Consider the following 24856-nt stretch of genomic DNA (forward strand, 5'->3'; position numbering starts at 1 on the left):
GTCAGATCTTATAAGATTTCAAGATGGTGCAGGTATTGGTAACTTGCTCTAAACGATCATAAATGTAAAATTATGCACTTCACAAAACGAGAAAATCTAGTATCCTATAACTATAGTATCAATAAGTCACTGTTTGAATCGGACAAACTCGTACAAATACCTGGATGTAACACTTCGTGGAATTGGGTAACTCATATGAATAACTTGGTGTAACACTTTGAAGGAATATGGATCACATAGGTTCAGTCATGGGTAAAGCAGATGCTAGACTTCGGTCTATTGGTAGAAAACTGGGAAATGCAGTCAGTCTACAAAGGAGATTGCTTACAAATCACTTGTGTGGCCCATTCTAGAATATTGCTCAAGTGTGTGGTGCCCGTACCAGATACGACTAACAGGAGATATTGAACATATGCAGAGAGGGGCAGCACAAATGGTCACAGGTTTGTCCTATGACAGATGTAAGATATCCCAAGAAAGTCCATCAACAAAGTTTCAAGAACTGGCCTTAAATGATTACTCTAGGAATATACTATAACCCCATATTTATTGCTCACATAGGGATCATGAGGATAAGATTAGAATTACTGCACACACAGAGGTATTCAAACAATAATTTTTCCAATGCTCCATACATGAATGGAACAGGAAGAAACCCTAATAACTGATACAATAGGATGTACCTTCTGCCATGCACCTCACAGTGGTTTGCAGAGTATAGATGTAGATGTAGATGCAAATCTGAATGTGCTGATTCCAAAATCCTTTAACCCTTAGAAGTCGAATGTGGTTAGGAAAGTCTAGCTTTCTTACCTTCTATGAGTGGATTCTGAATGATTCATTTAAATTTGATGTCACTGAGTAAACAAATGTTTCCATAACGTCATAGTGCTATGGGTTTATGTCATTAGACAAGAATGCAGAGATTTCTTTAACAAGGTGATCACTTCGCTGATGCAGTTTATACATACATTAATTAAGCATGCTGTAACTATCAATTTCTCCTCTGCATCATGATTATTCTTCTTAAGGCGCCTTCTCCTGATGGAGAATGGTGTTGCGCATAGCCAAACTGGATGTGACGTTGCAGAATGGAAGACCTCTTCTGACATGCAATTATACCATCTCTGAATATCTTTCAGCTACGATTTCCTTCGTCTCCCAACAGGCATTTACCCTTCTATTTTTCTGTTCAACAATGGGTTGTAACAGTTGATATCTTTCGCCTCTTGTAATGTTTCCTAGATGTTGAGTCTTCCTTTGTTTTATAGTGAGCAATCATTCTTTTTGCTTTTTCATCCAATGAAGGAATTCTAAGTTTAAAATTTTCAGCACCCAGTATGCATAAGAGACAGTGATATAGATACATTTCAAAAGCATCAATCATTTTCTCTAGAAATTGGTGAAGGATATAGCTTTCGCATCAATAGAGAAATATGGTGAATGTATAGCAATGACTTTTTCCCATTCTCAGATGCATACTAAGATCTGACCTTACAAAAAGTTGTTTCATGGAAATAAATTGTCTCTTGGCCTATTCTATTCTAGATCTGATCTCTCACACTGCTTATCTATAACAGTGTCCAAGTACATCAAGAAGGATTCTTGTTCAATCTTTTTTCCTTTCATTGACAAGGTTGTTTGAATTCTTCTCTTAGAGAAGACTACAACTTTGGTCTTGGAACTATTGGCAAACATGCCAAACTCTTCAGTGAATGGGGCCATATTGTCTGTCATATGTTGGAGGGCAGGTAGATTATTTACTATGGCAACAGTGTCATCTGCAAAATCTAATAATATTAATTATCTTTCGACCTATAATGATCCTGTTAGTTTCATCTACCAACTCTAACCTGAAAATTGCTTTGGAGTAAATGTTAAACATGATTACAACTCGAGAAATGACTGAGTAGCCCTGTTCTACTATTATGCTTATGTGAAGCTAAGTTATACTCATTTGTCTGTAATGATTCAGTGTATCTACAAGTTGTTCCTTTAATGGAAAAGTCCTCGCCACTAGCTACAACTAATTGTGACCTGAGCTCTGACTTTCTAAAATTTCAGTCACATATGTGTGTGTCACATATCTCATCTGTCATGCACTGCCTCAATTGCTCATATGGTAAATAAGTGTTTATAGGAAGCTGTGTTTTCTCTCTTCCTTTTACTTTATACATTACATATCAATGTATTAGCGCTGAAGGAATTCACAATGTCTGCACTCTGTACCTATGTCCCTGACCTATTTTTGTCAACTTTCCTTTCACCTGATCTAATACTGACGTCTAGTCAGAGCGACATGTGATTTTCTTTGCTTCAAATAAAAGGTGTTTTCTGTAATCGTTTGGAATTCTCTAGTCTTTCAGGAAAACGTTGTTATAGAATGAAAGTAAAAAGCAAATATTTATTTGTAACGCAGAAAGAGTAAAACACGAACTGTTACACATAATAGAAGCATGAAACAACTACAGAAACCGTCTATAGGAACAGCTGTAGCAAAGGAACCAAAGATGAATGCTAGTAGAGTCAAAAGTATGGATACAAATTCTTGGTAGAAATTAATTATTGCATGCACTGAGCACATTCTGATCTGCCATTACAACAAAATCCTTTCGCAGTAGCTTCATTCCAAAAACGAGCACCAATCTAGATTGGCTGGAGGACATCATGAACATTAGACAATCAGCATCAGCATTTCAGAGCAGACTAACAGCATGGGGCTATATTTAAGTTCTAATTAGAAGGCGAATAAATAAATACATAAATAAATAATTTACAGCTTCCAACCATTTACTTGTAGCGAATATGGCAGACTTCATGTAGAGAACCCACAGATGAACTTTATGGTGCTATTGACAAAATCGGTAAAGACAAAACTGCACTTGTGCTAAGAGATAAGTTCTTTTTATGCGGCCTGACAAAGGCATCCTATTTCTGATTTATAAGTTTTTGTGGTATGCTATAATCTGGGTTAGAATGATTTGAAATGGTCACAAGCCAGAGCAGTGCAGTGCTTTGTAATATGAAATGACTTCTCATAATATAATTTTGGGATCAGTAGCTGCTACCAGAATACTAACAGGATGAACCAAAAAGCACTAAAGTGAGTAAAATGCATTGGTACTTAAGATTATTTCTCCACATTTATATCAACTCACTTTCACTACTACATAGTAGTCTGCATAGTTCAATTCAAGCTGGATGTTATGGAATGGAATGGAACATCAAAACATTCCACAATGCATTTAAAAGAGCGGCAATAACACAAATAATAAATGGAACAGAATGCGATGTTAATGCCAAGGAGTCTTGGGAAGGAAGTTTTGACCCTGATGCTGGTAGGGGGACAGCAGCAGTATCAGCTCACACTGGAAGTTAACCTATTCATTTTGCACTCATTCGTGTTAAGGCAGTAAAGTTTGTGCATTTCTGTCTTCTTAATCGACATTTTATTGTTTGCTTATTTTTCGTGATACTTTGTGAAGATTCCAGGAGGACTTTGGTATTTTTGCTATGAATAATCTTCCATAAAAGGTGCCAAATATTTGAAAGGGCAAAATGTTTTAAAGTAGTCAAAGACTAACCCTACAGTGTGCATAAACGAGGACATAAATTTACAAAAGAATAATCATAAAAAAATCTTTATTTAAGAGTCTGCTATACGGACAGTGAAAGATATAGTTGTTTTTGACGTTATTTGGAATTAGAAAGAAAGCAAAACGCAACTGATAAGATAAAAATCTCTAAAAGGCTCCTGAATATTTTTGTTGTGTATATATATTTATGTTTTCTTGAGAAGATAATGGTTGATGTTTGTAAATATTTCGATGTCCCGTTCTGTAACAGTGTGGAAAATTTCCTATACATCCTGTCTCAATAACATCAGTTATAATTTTTGCTTTGCCATTAATGGTTGGTTGGTTTGTGGGCTTGAAGGGACCAGACTACTAGGGCCATAGGTCCTTTTTGCCATTAATAAAATCCATAATTCCAAGTTCATTATTTCTGGTACTGTATTAGCACTTTTATGGCATGGATGCTTTCTCATAACCTCACTTTCACTATTACATATCACACAAAGTTTCTCATAACCTCGTGTTCACTGTTGGGTATGTAATAGACTAAGCAAAGTGACATTACATTGATATCTATTTCACAATGGCATATATTTCTATTTTGTTCCATTCACGCCCAGATTCCATTGTGAACAGATTTTTAAGCCTGGTTTCCGCAGGCATGTATTACTTACATCACTATCCCCCACCACTAGCCTTATATGCCAGTTAGTGTTTCCACACACCAAAGTTGGAAACATAATTTGTACAACTTTTAAGATGGCGACAAGTGGAGTTATTCATAACAGAATTACGCCGCCTTCATTTAAAAAAACTTATAATCAAGTTGACAATACGAAAACGGACCCACAAACGTTGGGTACAGAAATGGGCATCTCACAGGAATCGTTTGGGGCCATCCAATACAGTAACAAGTGAGCTATCTGCTGAGGACCAAGTTTTGTTTGTGAACAAGAGAAGTTTATCCATTTTTGGCAGGTTCATTTATACTTCGACAAATAACATGTAAAGAATTTTGAAGCGTAATACATATCAGTTTTTGAGATTATAGTATTACATTAATAAAATTATTAACAGAAATATTCACAGGAAAAATATATAGGGTGTTACAAAAAGGTATGGCCAAACTTTCAGGAAACATTCCTCATGCACAAATAAAGAAACGATGTTATGTGGATATGTGTCCGGAAACGCTTGATTTACATATTAGAGCTCATTTTAGTTTCGTCAGTATGTACTGTACTTCCTCGATTCACCGCCAGTTGGCCCAATTGAAGGAAGGTAATGTTGACTTCGGTGCTTATGTTGACATGCGACTCATTGTTCTACAGTACTAGCATCAAGCATATCAGTTGGCAGTTGGCAAATACCCATTTGATGTATGGATTAGCACAGGGCAATAGCCGTGGCGCGGTACGTTTGTATCGAGACAGATTTCCAGAACGAAGGTGTTCCGACAGGAAGACGTTCGAAGCAATTGATCGGCGTCTTAGGGAGCACGGAACATTCCAGGCTATGACTCGCGACTGGGGAAGACCTAGAACGACGAGGACACCTGCAATGGACGAGGCAATTCTTCGTGCAGTTGACGATAACCCTAATGCCAGCGTCAGAGAAGTTGCTACTGTACAAGGTAACGTTGACCACGTCAGTGTATGGAGAATGCTACGGGGAGAACCAGTTGTTTCCCTACCATGTACAGCATGTGCAGGCAATATCAGCAGCTGATTGGCCTCCACGGGTAGACTTCTTTGAATGGTTCATCCAACAATGAGTCAATCCTTATTTCAGCGCAAATGTTCTCTTTACGGATGGGGCTTCATTCCAATGTGATCAAATTGTAAATTATCACAATCAACATGTGTGGGCTGACGAGAATCCGCGCGCAAATGTGCAATCACGTCATCAACACAGATTTTCTGTGAACGTTTGGGTAGGCATTGTTGGTGATGTCTTGATTGGGCTCCATGTTCTTCCACCTATGCTCAATGGAGCACGTTATCATATGGGATATCATATGGGATACTCTACCTGTGCTGCTAGAACATGTGCCTTTACAAGTACGGCACAATATGTGGTTCATGGACGATGGAGCTCCTGCACATTTCAGTCGAAGTGTTCGTACTCTTCTCAACAACAGATTCGGTGACCAATGGATTGGTAGAGGTGGACCAATTCCATGGCCTCCATGCTCTCTTGACCTCAACACTCTTGACTTTCATTTATGGGGCATTTGAAAGCTCTTGTCTACGCAACCCCGGTACCAAATGTAGAGACTCTTCGTGCTCGTATTGTGGATGGCTGTGATACAATACGCCATTCTCCAGGCATGTATCAGCGCATCAGGGATTCCATGCGACGGAGGGTGGATGCATGTATCCTCGCTGAAGGAGGACATTTAGAACATTTCCTGTAACAAAGTGTTTGAAGTCACGCTGGTACGTTCTGTTGCTGTGTGTTTCCATTCCATGATTAATGTAATTTGAAGAGATGTAATAATATGAGCTCTAACATAGAAAGTAAGCATTTCCGAACATATGTCCACATAACATCTTTTCTTTCTCTGTGTGTGAGGAATGTTTCCTGAAAGTTTGGCCGTACCTTTTTGTAACACCCTGTATACTCTAGTATTACATACTGATGTTCATGTGGCTGTTTTAAATTCACTGTACAGCAATAAGTATTTCCAGTATGAAATTCTGCAAATATCCCGCATGATGTGGCTAAACCATGTCTCCCAAATACTCTTCTTCTTCCAGGAGTGCTAGTCTTGTAATTTTTGCAGAAGAGTTTCTCTGAAGTTTGGAGGGTAGGAGATCAGATATTAGTAAAAATAGAGCTGTGAGGACAGATCATGAGTCGTGCTTGGGTAGCTCAGTAGGTAGAGCACTTGACCACAAAAATCTATGGTCCTGGGTTCGAGTCTCAGTCCAGCACACAGTTTTAATGTGCCAGGACTGCCAGACTGGTGATGTGTTGTGGAATACCACTAGACACCCAAAACCAAGCAGGGCTCTATGGAGTGGAAACATTCTGATTTCTCCAGTATGAAAAAAATTCAAAGTGAGTGCTTGTAGTAAAGCACTTGTGACAGTGTTCTGGGATATGCATATTATGTTGCTGGCAGACTTTGCTGAACAGAGGACCACTGTGAATGCTGTAGTCTACACTAAAACTCTGGTTAAGTTGCATTGCGTCCTTCATGACAAAGGTCCCAACACACGATGTTAAACTTTTTCATGATGATGCTCACCCCCATGTTTCCTCTCCTGTTCATGAGAAAATCGCCACATTTGGGTAGGAGGTGCTCAAGCATCCACCATACAGACGTGACTTTGCACTATCGGACTTTCATTTCTATGGTCACATGAAGAGGTTCCTGGCCAATAAGCACTTTGTGGCAGACGTGGAAGTGAAATCAGCAGTACACAGATGGCTATGCTGCAACCAAATGGGCTTCTATAAACAGGCCGGACTGAAAGTACTATAGTGATGGGAGAAATGTGTTGAGAATGTCAGTGAAATCTATAAAATTCGATAAAAGATGTAAGTTAATTTGTGATTTTTTTTGTTTTTCTACCTATTAAACTTGTTAGTAATAAAATTATTGTAAATTACTTTTCGATCTTCCCTCATATTTTTAGAAAATGTGTTGGAGAATACGCTGATTGTGAATATGCTTTGTGAAATGGTGAGTTGGATGGAGGGGGGAGGGCTATGTATGTACAAAAGTAAGAACACACAGTTAAGATAGATCCCTCCCCCAACTCGCCATTTCACAGAGCCTATTCACAATCTGCATATTCTCCAACACAAATTCCAAAAGTAGTAGTGTAACCTAAAGAACGATAGTCAGAGTGTAAAACAGTCAATTTTGTTGACAACATGTCGTAAAATAACGAAAGTAAAACGATAATTTCATATTAGGCTTAAAAATAACACTGAAAATCATTATTAATTGCAGATGACATACTGGAGGACAATAATTGGGACAATAATTAGAGCTGTACTGCGAATATCAGGCAGCCATATGAACACCAGTATGTAATACTACAAATGTTTCTGTTAGTAGTTTCACTAATGTAATATTGTAATCTCAGTAATTGTTATGTATTATCATGCAAAAATTGTTATATGATATTGAATGTGAACAAATAAACCACTGTAGATGGAGAACCTTCTCTGAAACATGTTTGGGTAATAAAACAAGAAAAATTGCGGCTGCTGAAGAGCGATCCAAATTTCCATATTACATATTTGTAATTAAATTTAGTACTACTGTGAAGAATAGTCATTACACAGTGATTGTGCCGATATGTAGGATTTCTATTAGGATTAAGAATGGTCCTAGATATTTAAAGGCACAAATAAACTTTGTATTTCAACTTCACTGTAATACTTATATTGACGCTGTGAAGAACTGTATTTTAAATAAGCGATTATAAGATACTGTTCAACGTTGGAATAAGGTTTCTGTCACATGGTTTAAGAATATTTTTCACTTTACAAGGTATTATTTGCTTAGTTGAAGTTCATTATTTTGGCACGAAGCTAACGTTTCATGTACACAAACCTCTTATACTCAGAAAGTTTATGACATAATCAAATGATTCAAGATATGTCCAAGCATGTGTTTATTGCAGAAACACAATGAAAGGTGGAGGATCTTGTATTTATGTTAAGAATGGTATTGAATTTAAGATCAGAAGTGATATTATCATGCTAAGTGTAGACAAAGACTTTGAAGTGTCAGCAATAAAGACAGTAGCTATAAATATGCATAACAAACTAACTATATTATGTGTTACCATTCTCCCAGTGGTAATTTAGATATATTCTTTTCAAAACTTATAGAAAGCCTAGAACTAGCGTTGACTCTGAAACATAATATCCTTTTGCGTGGGGACTTTAACATAAATACAGCTTAAACAGATGACACCAGTAACACATTTATGAATATCCTGCGTAGTTTTGGCATGTCATCACTAGTCAACTGTGCAACAAGAATAACCACACATTCATCATCTACCATTGACCGTTGTAATGGTACTTGAATTACATAACCATTACGCCACCTCAACTAAACCTCTCGATACCAGCCATATTCTACTGTATTTCTGTAAAGTAGTTGACATATTTCTGAGACAACATTCAGATTTGATTTCATTAATGTAGAAGTACTTTGAAACATATCGATATGTTTCAAAGTACCTCTACATTAATGAAATCAAATCTGAATGTTGTCTCAGAAATATGTCAACTACTTTACAGAAACACAGTAGAATATTGCTGGTATCGAGAGGTTGAGTTGACGTTCTGTAATGGTTATTTAATTCAAGTACCATTACACCATGTACCTAGATACAGGCAGAGAAAACTGTGATGTACTTGTTAAAAATCTGGGACTGTCTGACCATTTATGTCAGATTATAACAGTAAACGCTTGTGTAAAAATAGATTCAAAACTGTACATATATAAAAGAATCTACTCTCCGTCAGCTTTGCAAAAATTTTCCTTAAAGTTAACACATTAAAGTTGGGAAGGAGTATATATAGAAACTAAAGTGAATTGCAAATTCTTCAATTTTATATCTGAGTTTAAATTAAAATTTGAACAAACAATCCCCAAAGCATTAATTCCTTTTGGAACACCCACCAAAAATAAATGGATTACTAAAGGAATTAGTGCTGAAACTTGTAAATACCAAAACTACATTAAAAAGGACAATAGTGATCCAGTTTTCTTGCACTACTACAAAAACTACAAAAGGATCTACAGGAAGGTACTCAAACTGCAAAAAAATCAGCCAGCGATAGGTTCATAAATTTAGCCTATAATAAAGGTAAAGCTACATGAGCTGTAGTGAAACAAGAAACAGGAACTGTGAAGAAGAGAGGTACAAACACACAAATCAAGAAGAAGGAAAACTTAGAAAGTAATCTAAAAGAATTAGCAAATTATGTGAACACCTACTTTAGGAGCACTGCAACGACGTTACAGAAAATTTTTCCAAAAAGTGTTAATCAACCAATACAGAAGCATATAGAACACTCAGTGGTATTGCTTCCAACTACTGATGAGGTTGCATGCAATATTGTCAGGCAATTAAAGAAAAAAAACTCGGCAGGTTTAGATGAAATCCCAATGTGTGTGCTGAAAAAATGCATAAGTGGTATCAAAGCTCCACTAACAGAAATCATAAATGAATGTTTCAAAACTGGTTGCTTCCCTGACTACCTGAAGCACGCCAAAATTTGACCATTGCACAAGAAAGGTGACATAGAAAACGTTGAGAACTACAGACCAATAGCCCCATTGTCATGCTTTTCCAAATAATGTAAAACAGGCTTATGAGCTAGTAAATTCAACCTCCCTTGCAATGACCAGCATGGTTTGAGGCCTGGTAGAGGAACAGAATCTGCAATAGCACAATTTACAAAAACAGTTTTAGAAGCACTAGATGAGAACCGCAATGTTATCCGGCCTTTTCCTAGACCTGTCTAAGGCATTTGATACAGTTGACCACCAGAAGTTGTTGCATAAGTTAGAGGCACTAGGAGTAAGGGGAGTGGTTCTCAAATGGTTTCGTTCATATCCAGAAAACAGAGTACAGTCAGCAGTGATCAAATATGTATCCAGTGGCTCAAAGTACATTGAGAAACATATATCTGATCCACAGTATATCAATACTGGGGACCATCAAGGAAGTGTACAGGACCCAGTATTGTTTCTGATGTATATAAATGATTTCCCACACATTATCGGCCATGGAGAGAAGATATTGTTTGCTGATGGCAGCAACACAGCAATCACCAGTACGACAGTAGCACAAATACTGGAAAATTCTACTGAAGTGCTGAGGGACGTTCACAAATGATCTCAGGAAAACAAAGTAACTCTCAACATAAAGAAAACAAATACAATATGCTTTAGAATGAACAGAAGACATAGTCCCTTAAATTTAAAACTAGATAACATCTCCATAGATGATGTACCTACAACAAAATTCTTAGGGTTGCACATTGACAGCCAAATGAAGTGGAATGAACATGCAATGAAACTCTCGAAAAAGGTATCCACAACGTGTTTACACTTAGAGTCCTTGTATCCACATGCAGTAATGAATGTTTGAGAACTGTATACTTTAGTTATGTTCATTCAGTGATCAGATATGGTATTATTTTCTGATGACACAGTGCTCAGAATTGACAAACAGTATTTAAAATGCAAAGAGAGCAGTAAGAATTATAACGAAAAGCAATAAGAGGGCCCACTGCAGAGAACTTTTCAAAATGTTAGAAATTCTAACTGTTCTTTGTGAACATATATTCCAAACCATAGTGTACATCAAGAAAAATATAGAAAATTATAGCACAAATAGCTGTTTTCATAACTATAGTACAAGAACAAGTCACTGTCTTCACCTATACAGGATGAATAAACATAAGACTCAAAATAGCTTCTTGTATGAAGATGAAAAACTGTATAACACACCGCCACAGAAAATAAAAGAAACAGATAACATGTACCACTTTAGGAAAAATCTTAAATGGTTTTTGCAGGAACAAACTGTATAAATATGAGTATGTACGCAAACTGACAACATCCATACATTTTAAAATGTCCACGGATGGCTAAACAAATAAATGTGTTTTCGAAGGAACGAACACAGAATATAGCAGGGACACCTAGCGGCAGGTGTTGACGCCTTGACGATGATAGGGGAATCGAAATCGTGCAAAAAACTAAAACGCCTTTTAACTTTCGTAACTTATGAACATATTGGCATGATAGTGTACAAATAGTGTGGTTTCACATCTAAGCTGACTTCCTTGAGTGGTGGTGTGGGCATTCAAGTCCAAATAATCCATACCATAAGAAACCTGGCTTAAAGCAGGGTTCACACACGCATCTAATATGGCGCCACAGCTTGTGGCTTGCTGTAGTGATATCGTGAGCTACCGTTCACACAGGATGCCACAAATTCTACGTAGTTTCACAGCTTTCAATATGGAGCCAACTGAAATCGAATGGACGAGTATGAAAGTTGTAGTGCAGATTATAGACTTGGAATTGTGACAAGAGTTAAACAAAAGGAAGACGAAATCCAAATGTTGGATTCAAAAATAAATTTAGCACAGGGATGAATCAGGGGAAACAAGCACATTTAGAGATGAAATAGTACTCATAGACGAAAATGCTGTTTGCAATGGCAAACCAAAGAACAGCTAGCAGACACGGCAATCTTCCAAGATTTTAGAATCTTATTGAATTCGTTGATATAGGCATACTGAATAACTAATTTTTAGTTTAACATCTGCCACATCACAGTCTGGAGCTATGTCTTGCATATAATCCCCAATGTGTACACTGCTTGGTCTCACAAATTACGTTGTTTATACGACTTGCCCTTTTTGGTTACATACATTAAGTTTATTTATTCATTCATTCGAAAATCTTGCAAGACTGTGAGACACATCATTGGTTTGCACATATTACCTGCCCCACATACATACGCAGAAAATGAAATATACGTTGCTGTTCTTATATTTATAGAACATGCAAAATTATACCTGCTGATCATTGTTTTCACCAATAAAATAGAAACACACTGAATTCGAATGGAGGACAGCAGCAACTACTCCACGATAACAGCGACAGAATGCTCGTGTTTCTAAATACTGTCACCAGGAAGCAGTAGTGGTAGGAAACTGGCGCAACGAACTACAACCAAGCTAAACTTCATGTGGCGTGACAAAAGTGTCGTCTCTTAAGTTTCACCACTAAAAACTGGGAGTTGACACATGCAACTGCAGTATGTGACTAGCTGTGACGACACTTTTGTTGCGTGTGTGAACCCGGATTAATAATTATCAGGTTGGCATATGTTACTAGCCGCGTCATATCACTGTTCTTCGGCCCGCCGATGTTCGTTTGAGATTTTAACCATGGAATGGTAGCCGTGCGATATTCATAAGAATTCAGATGACGGAGCATTATATGGAAGGCAGGGAATAGACGCAAACAATTGATAATAGGCATAATATAAAGGTGTTGCATATCTTCCGAAACTCAACTAATATTATCTTTGCTATGCCAAAGAGTGTGTTATGTCTGCGAATGTAAAGTTCCGATCACGAATTGATGGCTGTTGAGGTCAAGTAGTGGTTTGTGTCGTGCGTGTTTGTGAGAGTGCATGAGGTTAGGTGAAAATGCAGTGTTTGTAGTAAGACTTCGGCTTCTAGATAATGCAGTCCATTGTCTGGACTGGGAGACTTTTGTCTCGAGCGTTGTGGAATGGCTTGTCGAATTATACGAACTGCGGTGAACAGAATCTCAGCAGAAAACGTGAATCCCGAATAGTGTCTGCGGTGTGTGGTTTTCCAAAAGAACTTTCTCACGCCAAGTTTAGGAAAGGACAATTTGGTGATGATGCGTACTTTACTGCAAAGTACAAGTCCGCGGAGGTTATTGGTGAGTATGCACTACATAACGTGTTGCGTTATCGAGGACCTTTAACGCCGAGGGTGTCGGTGATCGATATAGCCCGTGATTGAGTTTTGTGTAAGGTCTGCCGACTTATGCTGATCTCTAAAGATTGTTATCTTGAAGAAATGTTTGGCTTCTGTAATCAGCGGACTAAATACTTGTCTTGTTCACTGATTACTGAAGGTAGTATATTTCAGCACTGAATGAAAAGTAACAAAATGATTTATCCTCAGCTTAAAATTTAGATTCACGTTAAGACCAATCACGCCCTCGTTGTAGCAGTAACGTTTGCTGTTGGTTAAACTAGTACAGTGAATAAAAGATTACGTCAATCATCGTGCTAGAACTCAACGTAAACATAGACTTTATCGGTGCGTTTGAGGTAATAGTCTTTCATCAGTTTACATCCCATACGGTGTGGTTCATGAAAGACATTCACTGATCTCTGTAGCCTTACCCTGGACGAATCACACGCCTTGTACTTCTGGGGTACCGATAGTATGGGTTTAAACTACTCACAGGTCATGGGCGCAGGTTCACTGCGTGTCCACTAACACAATTATTCCCGTAATCTAACGTGCTAACGTGGTTAAAATTGTAGTTTATGCGTTAAGTGACAGTTTACTGTTTGTATTGTTAGTAAGATTGTACACCGCCATTAAGCACCCCTCACCCCTTCTCAACAATATTTGTTCATTAGCGGCGTTTCAAAACAGTGGGTTACCTCAATGGCATTCCGTCTCTTGCGCTATTCAACAAGCGCAGTTAGTTATATTGTTGAGTAATTGGTTCTTTTCTATAAATCTGTATTTAACGGACCGAGCCGTTTATTGAGTTGCCCATTCATTTGGTCTGAGAGCAGATTATTTTCACTCTGTAACGCATAGTGTTCACTATAGAGCAGAATTTGAAATAGTACTGATAAACGCGAAAGAATGTATTGCGTTCTCTGTAGTATATGTAGGTATCTGCAGAACCACCCATGCTACATCTAACATAAGAAATGATGCATATATATGGGCAATTTTTCTTACTATAAAGTAATACTCCTAACAAAAGTGTCTACGACAAACATTCTGATGTTAAAAAGAAAACAATTGTGTTTACAAACAGTCAGGTGCCAGTTAATACAGTTCTCTCTCTCTCTCTCTCTCTCTCTCTCTCTCTCTGAATAGTTCTTGAGATGTAGATAGATAAACTTCTCAAATGCTGTTGACAAGATTAAACTGTACATTAAGAGCAGTGGAGTGAAAAGTGCTGCACTTTTGTACACATGAAATCATTGTATTTTCCTTTATTGACAACTCTGCAATTTGGGATTCACTACATTTCATGATCCACGAGTTAATGGCTGTTGATGAGATATTAAATATCATTTGTGGATTGTAATTCTTAAAAGAAGTCATATCTTTTTTAGTGTGTATCTGCTCTATTCTGAACAGGCAGCCTGTTACAAGGGTTTGCAGATGAAGCCAAAATTTTATTTTCTGTGTAATTAATAGCTGGTCTTGTAGTGTTTCTGCTAAATCACTTTCTCTTTGTACCTCAGCTTGTGAGTTGTATTCTCAATCAGCTCAGTTTATATATTTCGGAAAATTTTATTCTACAGTGAGAATTGTTTATGGTCATGCTTTGACCCAGTGATTAGCTTGAGGAGGAAAATTACTATACTGCTTATGCTGTATTCATTTTCCCTAAGTAAACTTAAATTGTGCAACAGTTTTCCCAATCATCCGTTGGTTATATGATAGCAACAGTTTTCCCAATCATCTGTTTATTATATGATAGCTACAAGAATGAACTTTTCACACTGCAGCAGTTTGTGTGCTGGTAGTATATTTCCTGGCAGATTAAAGCTGTGCTTCGGAGTTGGACTTGAACCCGCTAACTTTGTCTTTTGTAAGTAAGCGCTCTAGTGACAGATCCACTCAAGCTCAAATCATGACCCACCAGTACTTCATCTCCTACTTTCCACATTTCACACTAAGATCTCCTGCGAAACTTGCAACACTAGCATTCCAGGAAGAAAGGTATGCTAGTCCTGTAAATTCAGTGGGAGAACTGTGAAGTATGGAAGGTAGGATAGTGGGGTACTGGCAGAAGTAAAGCTATGTGGGTGGGTCGTTAGTTGTGCTTGGGTAGCTCAGTCACTAGAGCATTGCTTGCAAAAGGCAAAGGTCCCAGGTTTGAGTCCCAGTCTGGCACACAGTTTTAATCTGCCATTAAGTTCCTGGGACTGCATTCTGAAAGTGCTGCCTTCACATAGTGATCTTGTCTTGACGTTTCTGCAATATTTCTGGCAGTCATCGAGGACCAAAGCTTCAAGCCCATTCTGTTTCCATAACGTGTAAAACAGTATGTTTGTCTTTCACCCCAGGTGTATTAAAGTCAATGTAGCATGCAGATTTGATTTGATGTGACTCAGCTCATTGTATCACCAGCTTATGTCACTTTCCCTTCTGCCATTCCAGATGTGCAACTATTTTAGGGAGCTGCAACATAGCTGTAATTATAATTGATAATTTTGTTTATACTGGATGATAAACAATTAAACAAGAAGAGACTAGAAGCGTTTGAAGTGTGGTGCCACATGAGGATACTGAAGATGCTTAGATGAGATAATGAATGGAGAGGAACTGAACTGAATTGGAGAGAAGAGAAATTAATGGCACAACTTGACCATATGAAGGAATTGATTGACAGGAAGTATCCTGAGATATCAAGGAATTGTCAGTTTTGGTAAATGAGGGAAGTTTAGTAAAAATTAAAGAGGGAATGTAGGCTTTTACCACGGTAAGCAGGTTCAAATGGATGAAGGTTGCAGTTGTTACAGAGATGAAGAGGAATGTACAGAATAGGCCAGAGTGGAGAGTCAAACAGAACCACTCTGTGGACTGAAGACCACCAAAACAATAACTTTTTTAAAAGATTGGTGTATTTACAGTGCAAGTATTTTTCTTTGCAAGCTGCTAAGGATTTTATATAAATACTAGTGATGATTTCAGTTTTGTTTCTTATTAGTAAGTGGTGATGAAAATACTCCATTTCCAAAGTCTCGAAGCTTTCAGCTCCTTAAATGATACAAAGTTTGCTTAATTTGGACGGGTTTCTTCCTGCATTTTTAATTATAGTGACTGTCTCGTTTGTCATTATCAGTGAGGCAGCATTTGTTGCATCTATCTTATTTAACGCATAAAACACGACATGAAATTGTGAAAATCTATTTAATGGATTTGTTGAATCGATCATTAAATTAAATCAAATTTTGAAAATGGTGTTCTGTAGTAGTTGCTGGCACACGCTGGCATTTCAGAAAGGCCTTGACACGGGCATTCTTTGCTTGGAGGATGAATACATATTGAAGTTTTCACTGTTTCGAAGTTTGATATCAATGTGTTCCAAGTGAGGAAACCTTGACTTTAGTATTAGATATCAGCAGAAAACCCGAAAGGTCCGATAATTAGGCGCGCTTGTTAAGTTTCTAATAGTCCGTTTCATGACCCGATAGGGAGACGAGCCTGCCCCGGATCGAATCCGTCTCGAGGATTAACGACTATGGCTATTTAGCCGGCCGTTCTGTATCTGTAGCTTTTAGGCACACATCCAACTAGGTGAATCGCGGCCTGGTACCCATGTACCTCCTCAAATACACGATTCGAAAACATTTAGAAAACATTCTCACGCTTGCATATGAGATCTATCGGGAAACAATGTGTTACAGTGCTCCTGTCCCTGGTGGAAGAGGGTGGTGTCAGGAGGAGCATCCGATTACCATCTGTCATCAGCATAGCCAGAACACGTATAACTGTCGATCCTGTAGAGAATGGTACAAGACGAGCAGAAGAAGTAGTCTTGTTCCCTTCGGAATATCACAGCAAGGCAACGCCTTATCTTTGACTGCAAGACACTGTATTTGGATCTCTCCTTTCTCGCTTTAAGAATGTGCCTTTGTTGCAAATTTGCTTGATTGGCACTTTTATCAAATTGAAGGAAGGCAATGACTTGCCCTTGCGACGTAAAAATTCTACGACAGCGCAACTAAATCTTGCGTTTTGGAATTGGTTTCCCTTTAGTTTCTTCCTAGATAGTTTTTCATAGCTTAGAAGTGATTCTATTAAACACTATGAATTGTAGGGAACTAAAGGGTTTCGTCATACGCTGGTTTAGTGTAGTTGTGGAGGGGCATCAGGATAACACACTGAGGTGACTAAAGTCATGTGATAGCGATATGCACATGAACTGGCGGTAGTATCGCATACACAAGGTATAAAAGGGCAGTGCACAGGCAGAGCTGTCATTTGCACTCGAATAACTCGTGTGAAAAGGTTTCTCACCGGAATTAACGGATTTTGAACGCGGAATGTTGGAGCTAGACACATGGAAAACTCTATACCGGGACTCGTTAAGGAATCCAATATTCCGAGATCCAGTGTCATGAGCTGGGCGAGAATACACTGCAGGCATTACTCTCACCATGGACAACGCAGTGGTCGACGGCCCTCACATAACGAGCGAGAGCAGCGGTGTGCTGACACACGAGCAACGTTGCGTGAAATAACAGCAGAACTACATGTGGGACGTACGACGAACGATTCAGTCTCCCTTTTGGTTATTATATCCGTCCTGCGATAATCCAAGATCTCTCCTCCCCCCCCCCCCTTCCCCACATACACGCACACACCATTTTAGGATTTATGGAAGTCGGTACACCCTTTACTGCACTGCAGTTACGAAAGTTTGTTCTTCTATGAAACACAATCTCTCCAACCTTGATTTCCAGTTGCTGCTTTTTCTTACATAGTTGACCTCGACAACTGTTGCGGAGTAGTTCTCCTAAATTAAATTAATTCTAGTATGAAGACGTAAACGGCAGAACATGTGTATTACTCTATATATATTACTTATTTCTCTTGTTGAATTTATTCTGTTGTGGTAAATCATAATTGCTGATATTTTGTGTGTAATTAAGATGTAGAATTTAAATTTTTTGGCCGCAGCTTCTAGCTGTTTCCATTCGATCCTGCGCTAAATGTATGTGTCTGCTAGTAAGAAGAACGGACCTGGGACAGCTTACTCGGCCGCTTACTAACCCCCGCACAAAAGCAGAAGCGTCTTCGAGTCGCTTGAGCCAGCCAGTTCGTCAAACCGGTCCTCATACGAGGGCGAGCCTTTAGAACTGGCTACACGCCTGCTGACAAATTTGCTCGACACATACACTTAACTATCGTTCAGTTGTTCGTACAACACTCATTTTACTGTTTCCGTTGAAGAAGCGAGCGATCCAGGCTATAGTCTTAAAACTGAGGCGAGGTAGATGATCTGTAATGGTTGGTGCAAGTAGGGGGGGAGTTTGGAGCTTCTAATGGGTGTGGCCAGTCAGAATGGAAAAGTAATATTAATACTTGCGTTCAGTATTATTTCCAACAAGAAGTGTGAGTTTTCCAAGATAACCCCCTCCTCACATGCCTAGGAGATGTCAAAGATTGACTTGATGAGCATGAGGCTGAAATAGCTCGCTTTTCCTAGCCTCCACGAGCAATGGATTTAAATATTGTCGAACCACTGTGATTCATGTTGAAGGGGGAGGAGATAGCGGAGCACTCTTTACCCCCTTCAGGATTCACCTAGGAATTGGAAACATTTAATTGTGAAAGTGGTATGAAATGGCATTGATTACTATTGATTACTATTTAGTATACATCCCCAGGATGATTCCGGCTGCTTTGAATGGCAAGGAAGGCCCTACATCGTTATAAGAAACGAGTGTTTATATTTTTTTCTGACCGTTCGCGTGTATCTTTACTGTATCAGCTCCATCCAACTGCTGATATTCACCTCGACGAAGTACTGAGCTGTTGTAAAATGGTGTGTGAATCTCTCGTTTTTGTGAATCCTTCGCTAAGCGAGACACGTGATTGGCAGAGAGTGTATTCGCTCATATTTTTCTTCCTTCTGGTGTCTTTAGTGCCATCCCACTTCATCGTCCATGAAAAGGCTTCGCAACCGTTCATCAGATCGACGTCAAACCTATAATCTACCAGAATGATATTTTCACTCTGCAGCGGAGTGTGCGCTGATAAGAAACTTCATAGAAGATTAAAACTGTGTGCCGGACTGAGACTCGAACTCGGGACCTTTGCCTTCTATCATCTACTAGGCTTGTTCTCGCAGATCTCTCTTCTTGCCGCTCTGTTTTTTGAGCTGTTTCTTGTTTAGGTCTCCGTCCTATATTTATCTCGTGTGGTAACAGAAGTGTTTAAAATGTTTGGTACATCGTAATCTCCTCGCCCAGGTACATTTTGTACAAATAGTTCAACCAAATTTAGTCGTAAGGGAAAGAAAAACAGTTTTTCACTTTAGCAGCACCTTCGATAAAGAGCAGCGCGCATCATTTACTTGTTAACTCTCACTTAAACTGGTTTCTCAATTCCGTAATACCAAGGAGACTGTGTAAGCCGTATTTGTTTTAAAAGAAACATAAAAAAATGATAGGCCAAGGCATTTGTGTCTGTCTCACATGTATCACTGGTAACAGTAATTGTTACTCTTACTGACGAAGCACTTTCGGGGCGACATGTGTAGTTATCATGTCTGCCAATAAGAGATGGAGAAAGTTGATGCCAACCGTATTTTCATCTGTGAAAGTTAAATATTCATCCATTTCAAGACGGGCTAGTAACAGCATAGTCTAAGACAGTTAATCCGCATGGTTCGTTGACATAGCTCTTGGCTAAGAACTTGCGCTCCGCAAATAGCTCCCTTTACGACATAGCTCACTATCCGAGATATTGCCACTTTACCGCTGCTTAGCTAATGTCATGAAGCGTCTTGGTGTCCCTTAGCACTGGTGAAACACCTTAAGAAAAGTTTGGCATGCGCATCTTGCAAGAGAGATTTGCGCCCCTTGCTCACGAACAAAAAAAAACTGCGGCAGATTCGGCTTGTGTCCTTAATGGCAAGTGAACAGCACCGTCTTATGGTTTTCTCTCTGTTGATTAGACGGTTAATGGCGTTTCGTGCTTACATCTGAATACTTTTGTTTGGAATCTCTGTTTTCAGGCCGATAGTATTTTTACAGTATTTGGCACTATTCATCGACCACAGTATGCAAAACATTTTTCCACCCACCGTAGCTAAGTTAGAGAGTAAACACTATCTCAGATGGGGAAGCGGAAGCAATCGGCGGCCGCGAAGTTTTTTGTAGAGTGCGCCCAGCCTTCTCCTGAAATCACGTGGAGCTTCAGATAAGATAGGCAGGTGGAACTGTTGCTGCACAGTGAAGACTGTCAAAGTTACTTAAGAGTTTTAATGCATGGCATTGTGATAAGAAGCAAGAAATAGACAGTGACATGTTAAGAATTAGTAACCAAAACAAATATTGATGTTACATCTTAAAACTTCATATAATTAATTAAACTTTATATTATGGTGTGCCCCAGGGAAGTGTGTTGGGACACTTGCTGTTCGTGTTGTCTATTAATGACCTTGCAGACAACATTAATAGTAACCTCAGAGATTTTACAGACGATGCAGTTATCTATAATGAAGTACAGTCTGAAAGAAGTGGGATGAATATTGTCATATCTTGATAAAATTTCAAAGTGGTACAAAGATTGGCAACTTTTCGGACATGTAAAATTGTGCGCTTCACAAAATGAAAAAAAACATACTCGGCCAACTCATTAAAGTACGTGGGTATGACACTTTGTAGAGATATTAAATGGAATTGCTATATACACTCAGTGGTGGCTAAAGCAGGTGGTAGACTTCGGTTTATTGGTAGAATACTAGGGAAATGCAGACAGTCTACGGAAGGAGACTGCTTACAAATCACTTGTGCAACACATTCTAGGATATTGCTCGAATGTATGGGACAAACAGGGGATATTAAACGTATATAGAGAAGGGCAGCACGAATGGTCACAGGTTTGTTTGACCTGTGGGAGAGTGTCCCAGAGATGCTGAAGAAAGAACTAGCAGCCTCTTGATGATTGACGAAAACTATCCTGAGAAAGTCTACTATGTTTAAAGAACTCTTAGAAGTATACTACAGCCCCCTACGTATATCAGAATCACGTCTTTTTGGGAGACAGTGATTGACTTTTTGTTTGTACAGGGTGGGCTAGAAGTCACGATAGGAAATGTTTAATGTTATTGTGTTGAAACAATAGCAACATGAAAGGGAAACAGGAACATGAAACGACTCTCCAGCTCTGGAAGATATTGTATTTGACAGGAAGATACATTCAAGACTAGACTAACACAGAAACGATTGTTCTTATACACTACATACATATTTTAAACTTTCTCTCTTTGCTGAACATCGTTCTCGGCGCTGATTTGGATTCGCTGCCATATGCGTCTGCTTGCCCGGCGCAGATTTTCGCGAGTGATCATACTCAGTGTTGTTTTTCGCCCAGATATACACAGCAAATTCATCACTCATCATAACCTTGCGGCGAGCCACTAATGTTGGAAAAACTGCAAGTAACTGTTCGTACGAATCACATCGCGTATTCGTATCATGATCACTTAATTCACAGATACTGTCAGGTCAAAATAAATGGTAACCTTTCTTCACCCAACGACGCATAGAGGTTCCGGGAATATGCATCTCCGCCAACTACTTCCGTGTTGATTTTGCTGGGGAACGAAATAGTGACTCATTTAAACACACAGTGATTTCAGTATCGTCATATTTCTTGGGTCTTCCACTGCATTGTGCATCTGTTACAGACCCACTTGTCGAGGCTTTTCTTTTCAGTTTCTGAAAACTAGCCTCCCTTGGGATTCTTTCTTGAAGCGATTAAAAAAAATTGTCCCTGCTTCCATCGTATGCCTCACCCGTTCGTTCCTCTCATGCACCCGTGCGCTAAGAAGACATTCTTCTGTTGTGACTCTGCGTGTCTTCGTCATTATAACACAAATGTATACAATAGTATCACCACAGACGGTGTCATCGTGGTAGCAAACGGAACACGATCATATTCCATAGCATTCGCCAGAACCACAAGCAAAAGAACACGGTCACATGTCATAGTTTCATAGAGGGAAACTGACATTGTAATTTGAGTGACCTCTACCAGAATAAAGACGGACTACGGGCAGACATTACTGTATTTTGAACCTAGAATAAACTTACGGACCCATGTAACCGCCGAACTGTGTGTTAAGTTACTTGAATACCTTCCGAGCATGACTTCTAGCCTACTTTGCACATTGAATATTTTCATTAGCGCAATTACACAAAAGTTTTATATTGTAAACCATAATCAGAACTAGAAGAGACAGGTGTGTCAAGTCTAGGCATTTGGGCTAACAAAAATAACTTCTCATACCAATTGAAGCAGCATCAGGATTGTCTGAGGGTAATGCTTTTTCAAATTAGAAAAAACGCTAGGTGCAATTACAAACACAAACGAGACTACATAAAAAATCTGGAAAGAAAGTTTGTTGTAACGGGATAAACAGATACACCGGCAACACATCGCATAAGGCGGTTCATATCTTCAGCAGGAAAAAATTTAATGTCGCTTTTAAAACACAGTAACCTGAAATCTAAAATTCGCCCCACTCTTTCAAGTAAAAGTACGAAAAATCCAGGAGTCTACAGAATATAGTTCCAGACTGGCCGAGTATTCAACATGCGTTTTGTTAAAAAGCATTCGTGTGCCGAGAACGGGGTCTACACACTGAAAAGGAGGGACATAACACTGGACCTATCAAAGAAAATGTCCAAATTCTACATGCAGTTAAGCAGAGTAGACATCCTAGAAGACGTTACTTTTATACAGCGAAAAGGAGGAAACATGTTTCTCAGTGGAGAAAATTAAGCCGCTGTTACCCTGTTGACCGCGAGGAGGAGTCCTTCCAGCGACGTCCTCAAGGAGTGTGGTTGTCACCTGGCACGCTGTGGGGCTTGAACTCAAGCACCACCCAGTTTTCAAATGTCGGTGCATTCTGTTCCGTGTTTATTATGGAACTGATGTTTTTATTCATGCTGTCACAGCATGCACTATCAAATACTTACTTATATTAGCCTACTGATTAACCTTCGTATTTCTTGAAGTTTACATCACCAAAAACTTCTACCTTGATATTTCGGCGCATCGTTTTGGTGCTGTAATTCATCTTTACATCCCATTTGTTTCGAAGTCTTTTATAGAGACATGAGTTCTTAAAACTTTTTAAAGAAATCTTTTAATTAAAATGGAATTTTTAATTAAGCTATGGCTGTAGACTCTTCCAACTCTGCGCCCAGACTTCTCTCGTCTGCGCGTAAAACATGGGGTAATTTTCTCCCGTATGACACCTACATCCTGCGACTTATCCAGTCTGACAAACGTTACTTTGATCCCACCCTGATGCTGCTTCAGTTGATATGAAAATTTTCATTTCTGTGCTATCCCTTGGCTATAGAGCTGATAAAGTAGATTATCATCATTATTGTTGTTGTTGTTGTTGCTGTTATGACAATGGCCAATCTCGGCTGATACCGCTTAAATAGTATAAACCTTTTGCCTCAGTAAAAACTTTATGCAGTTAGTTAAAACATGTGTATGCTTTGCCTGATGTTGAATAGGCTTGTGCATTAACAGTCGATATTCACAAGTAAAAACTGTTAATTTACACTTGTTGTAAACATTTCGGACAATAAACGCATTAACTCGTTATGTTGTCATTTGTACCTTGTCCTTTGGAATGTGTTGCATATACATTGCCTGAAAAAGAAAATAAGCGCCCAGAAGAGAAAGGAGACGCGAAACTTCACAGGTTCAGAGTGTGTTTGTTATTGCGGTGCTTACAAAATCGACTAAAATTTACGAATAACTTGGCAGTATGAGCCGTCTTGTATGTATGATGCTACACCCCCTCTGGTCTGGATGCGTGTGCTGATTCGTTTGGGCCGTCAGAGCTCCCTCAATAACTGCCACATTAACCCACGCAACGGCTCCCCGCCGTAACGCCGGGAATAACACCGCTGCACCTTACCAGAACATTGGGAAGAATGGGACCTCACACCAGGTCGCCGCCAAACTCGCCGACGATGGCCCTCTGGGGTAGTGTAGAACTGCAATTATCGCTTAACACAATGCAGCACCATTAATCAACAGTCCGTGCTTCCTGGTTACGCCGCAGCCCGAATGCAGCCGTTTATGCTGTGTTAACGGCAACCTACGCATGGGATGGTAATTCCCTGGTCCGGCAAGTGCTGCAGGATCTCAGGGCACTTTGCAGAGAGTCCATTACTTTCTCTCGGATGACAGGCACAACTGTGTATCACGATGTTCTCGGTGCACAATACGCTGATCTTTCCTTGAGGTGGTCAGATGTGGTCGACCGGAGCCTTGTCGAGGAGTATGCATACCCTGGCGGTCCGGTGCAGTCTAATCTCGGGCAATTATCACGTCTGAATGACCAGCAAGTCTCGATATTGCCTGATAACAATACTAAACGTAACAGTACGAAGTAGCTCTGGTGGCTGTCAGATGATGTGCACGCGTACGAAGCTACACTATGTGATCAAACGTATCCAGACATCCCCAAAAACAAGTTTTTCATATTAGGTGCATTGTGCTGCCACCTACTGGCAGGTACTCCATTTCAGCGACCTCAGTTATCATTAGACATTGTGAGAGAGTAGAATGGGGCGCTCCGCGGAACTCACGGACTTTGAACGTGGTCAGGTGGTTGGGTGTCACTTGTGCCATAGGTCTGTACACGAGATTTCCACACTCCTAAACATCCCTAGGCCCACTGTTTCCAATGTGATAGTAAAGTGGACACGTCA

General features: G+C 39.3%; 1 protein-coding gene across 1 annotated transcript in view; it reads left to right on the top strand.

Moving 5' to 3' along the window:
- The first annotated feature begins 12702 nt into the window (after positions 1–12702).
- LOC124620529 (protein phosphatase PTC7 homolog) overlaps positions 12703–24856 on the top strand; it is a 114285-nt gene continuing 102131 nt past the window's right edge. Inside the window, exon 1 of the mRNA XM_047147075.1 lies at positions 12703–13050. Within this exon, the coding sequence (XP_047003031.1) occupies positions 12825–13050 (226 nt within the window). The 5' untranslated portion in view covers positions 12703–12824. The remainder of the gene's footprint in view (positions 13051–24856) is intronic.

Source organism: Schistocerca americana, chromosome 1 (genome assembly GCF_021461395.2).
Source record: "Schistocerca americana isolate TAMUIC-IGC-003095 chromosome 1, iqSchAmer2.1, whole genome shotgun sequence".
NCBI classification, from domain to species: Eukaryota; Metazoa; Arthropoda; class Insecta; order Orthoptera; family Acrididae; genus Schistocerca; species Schistocerca americana.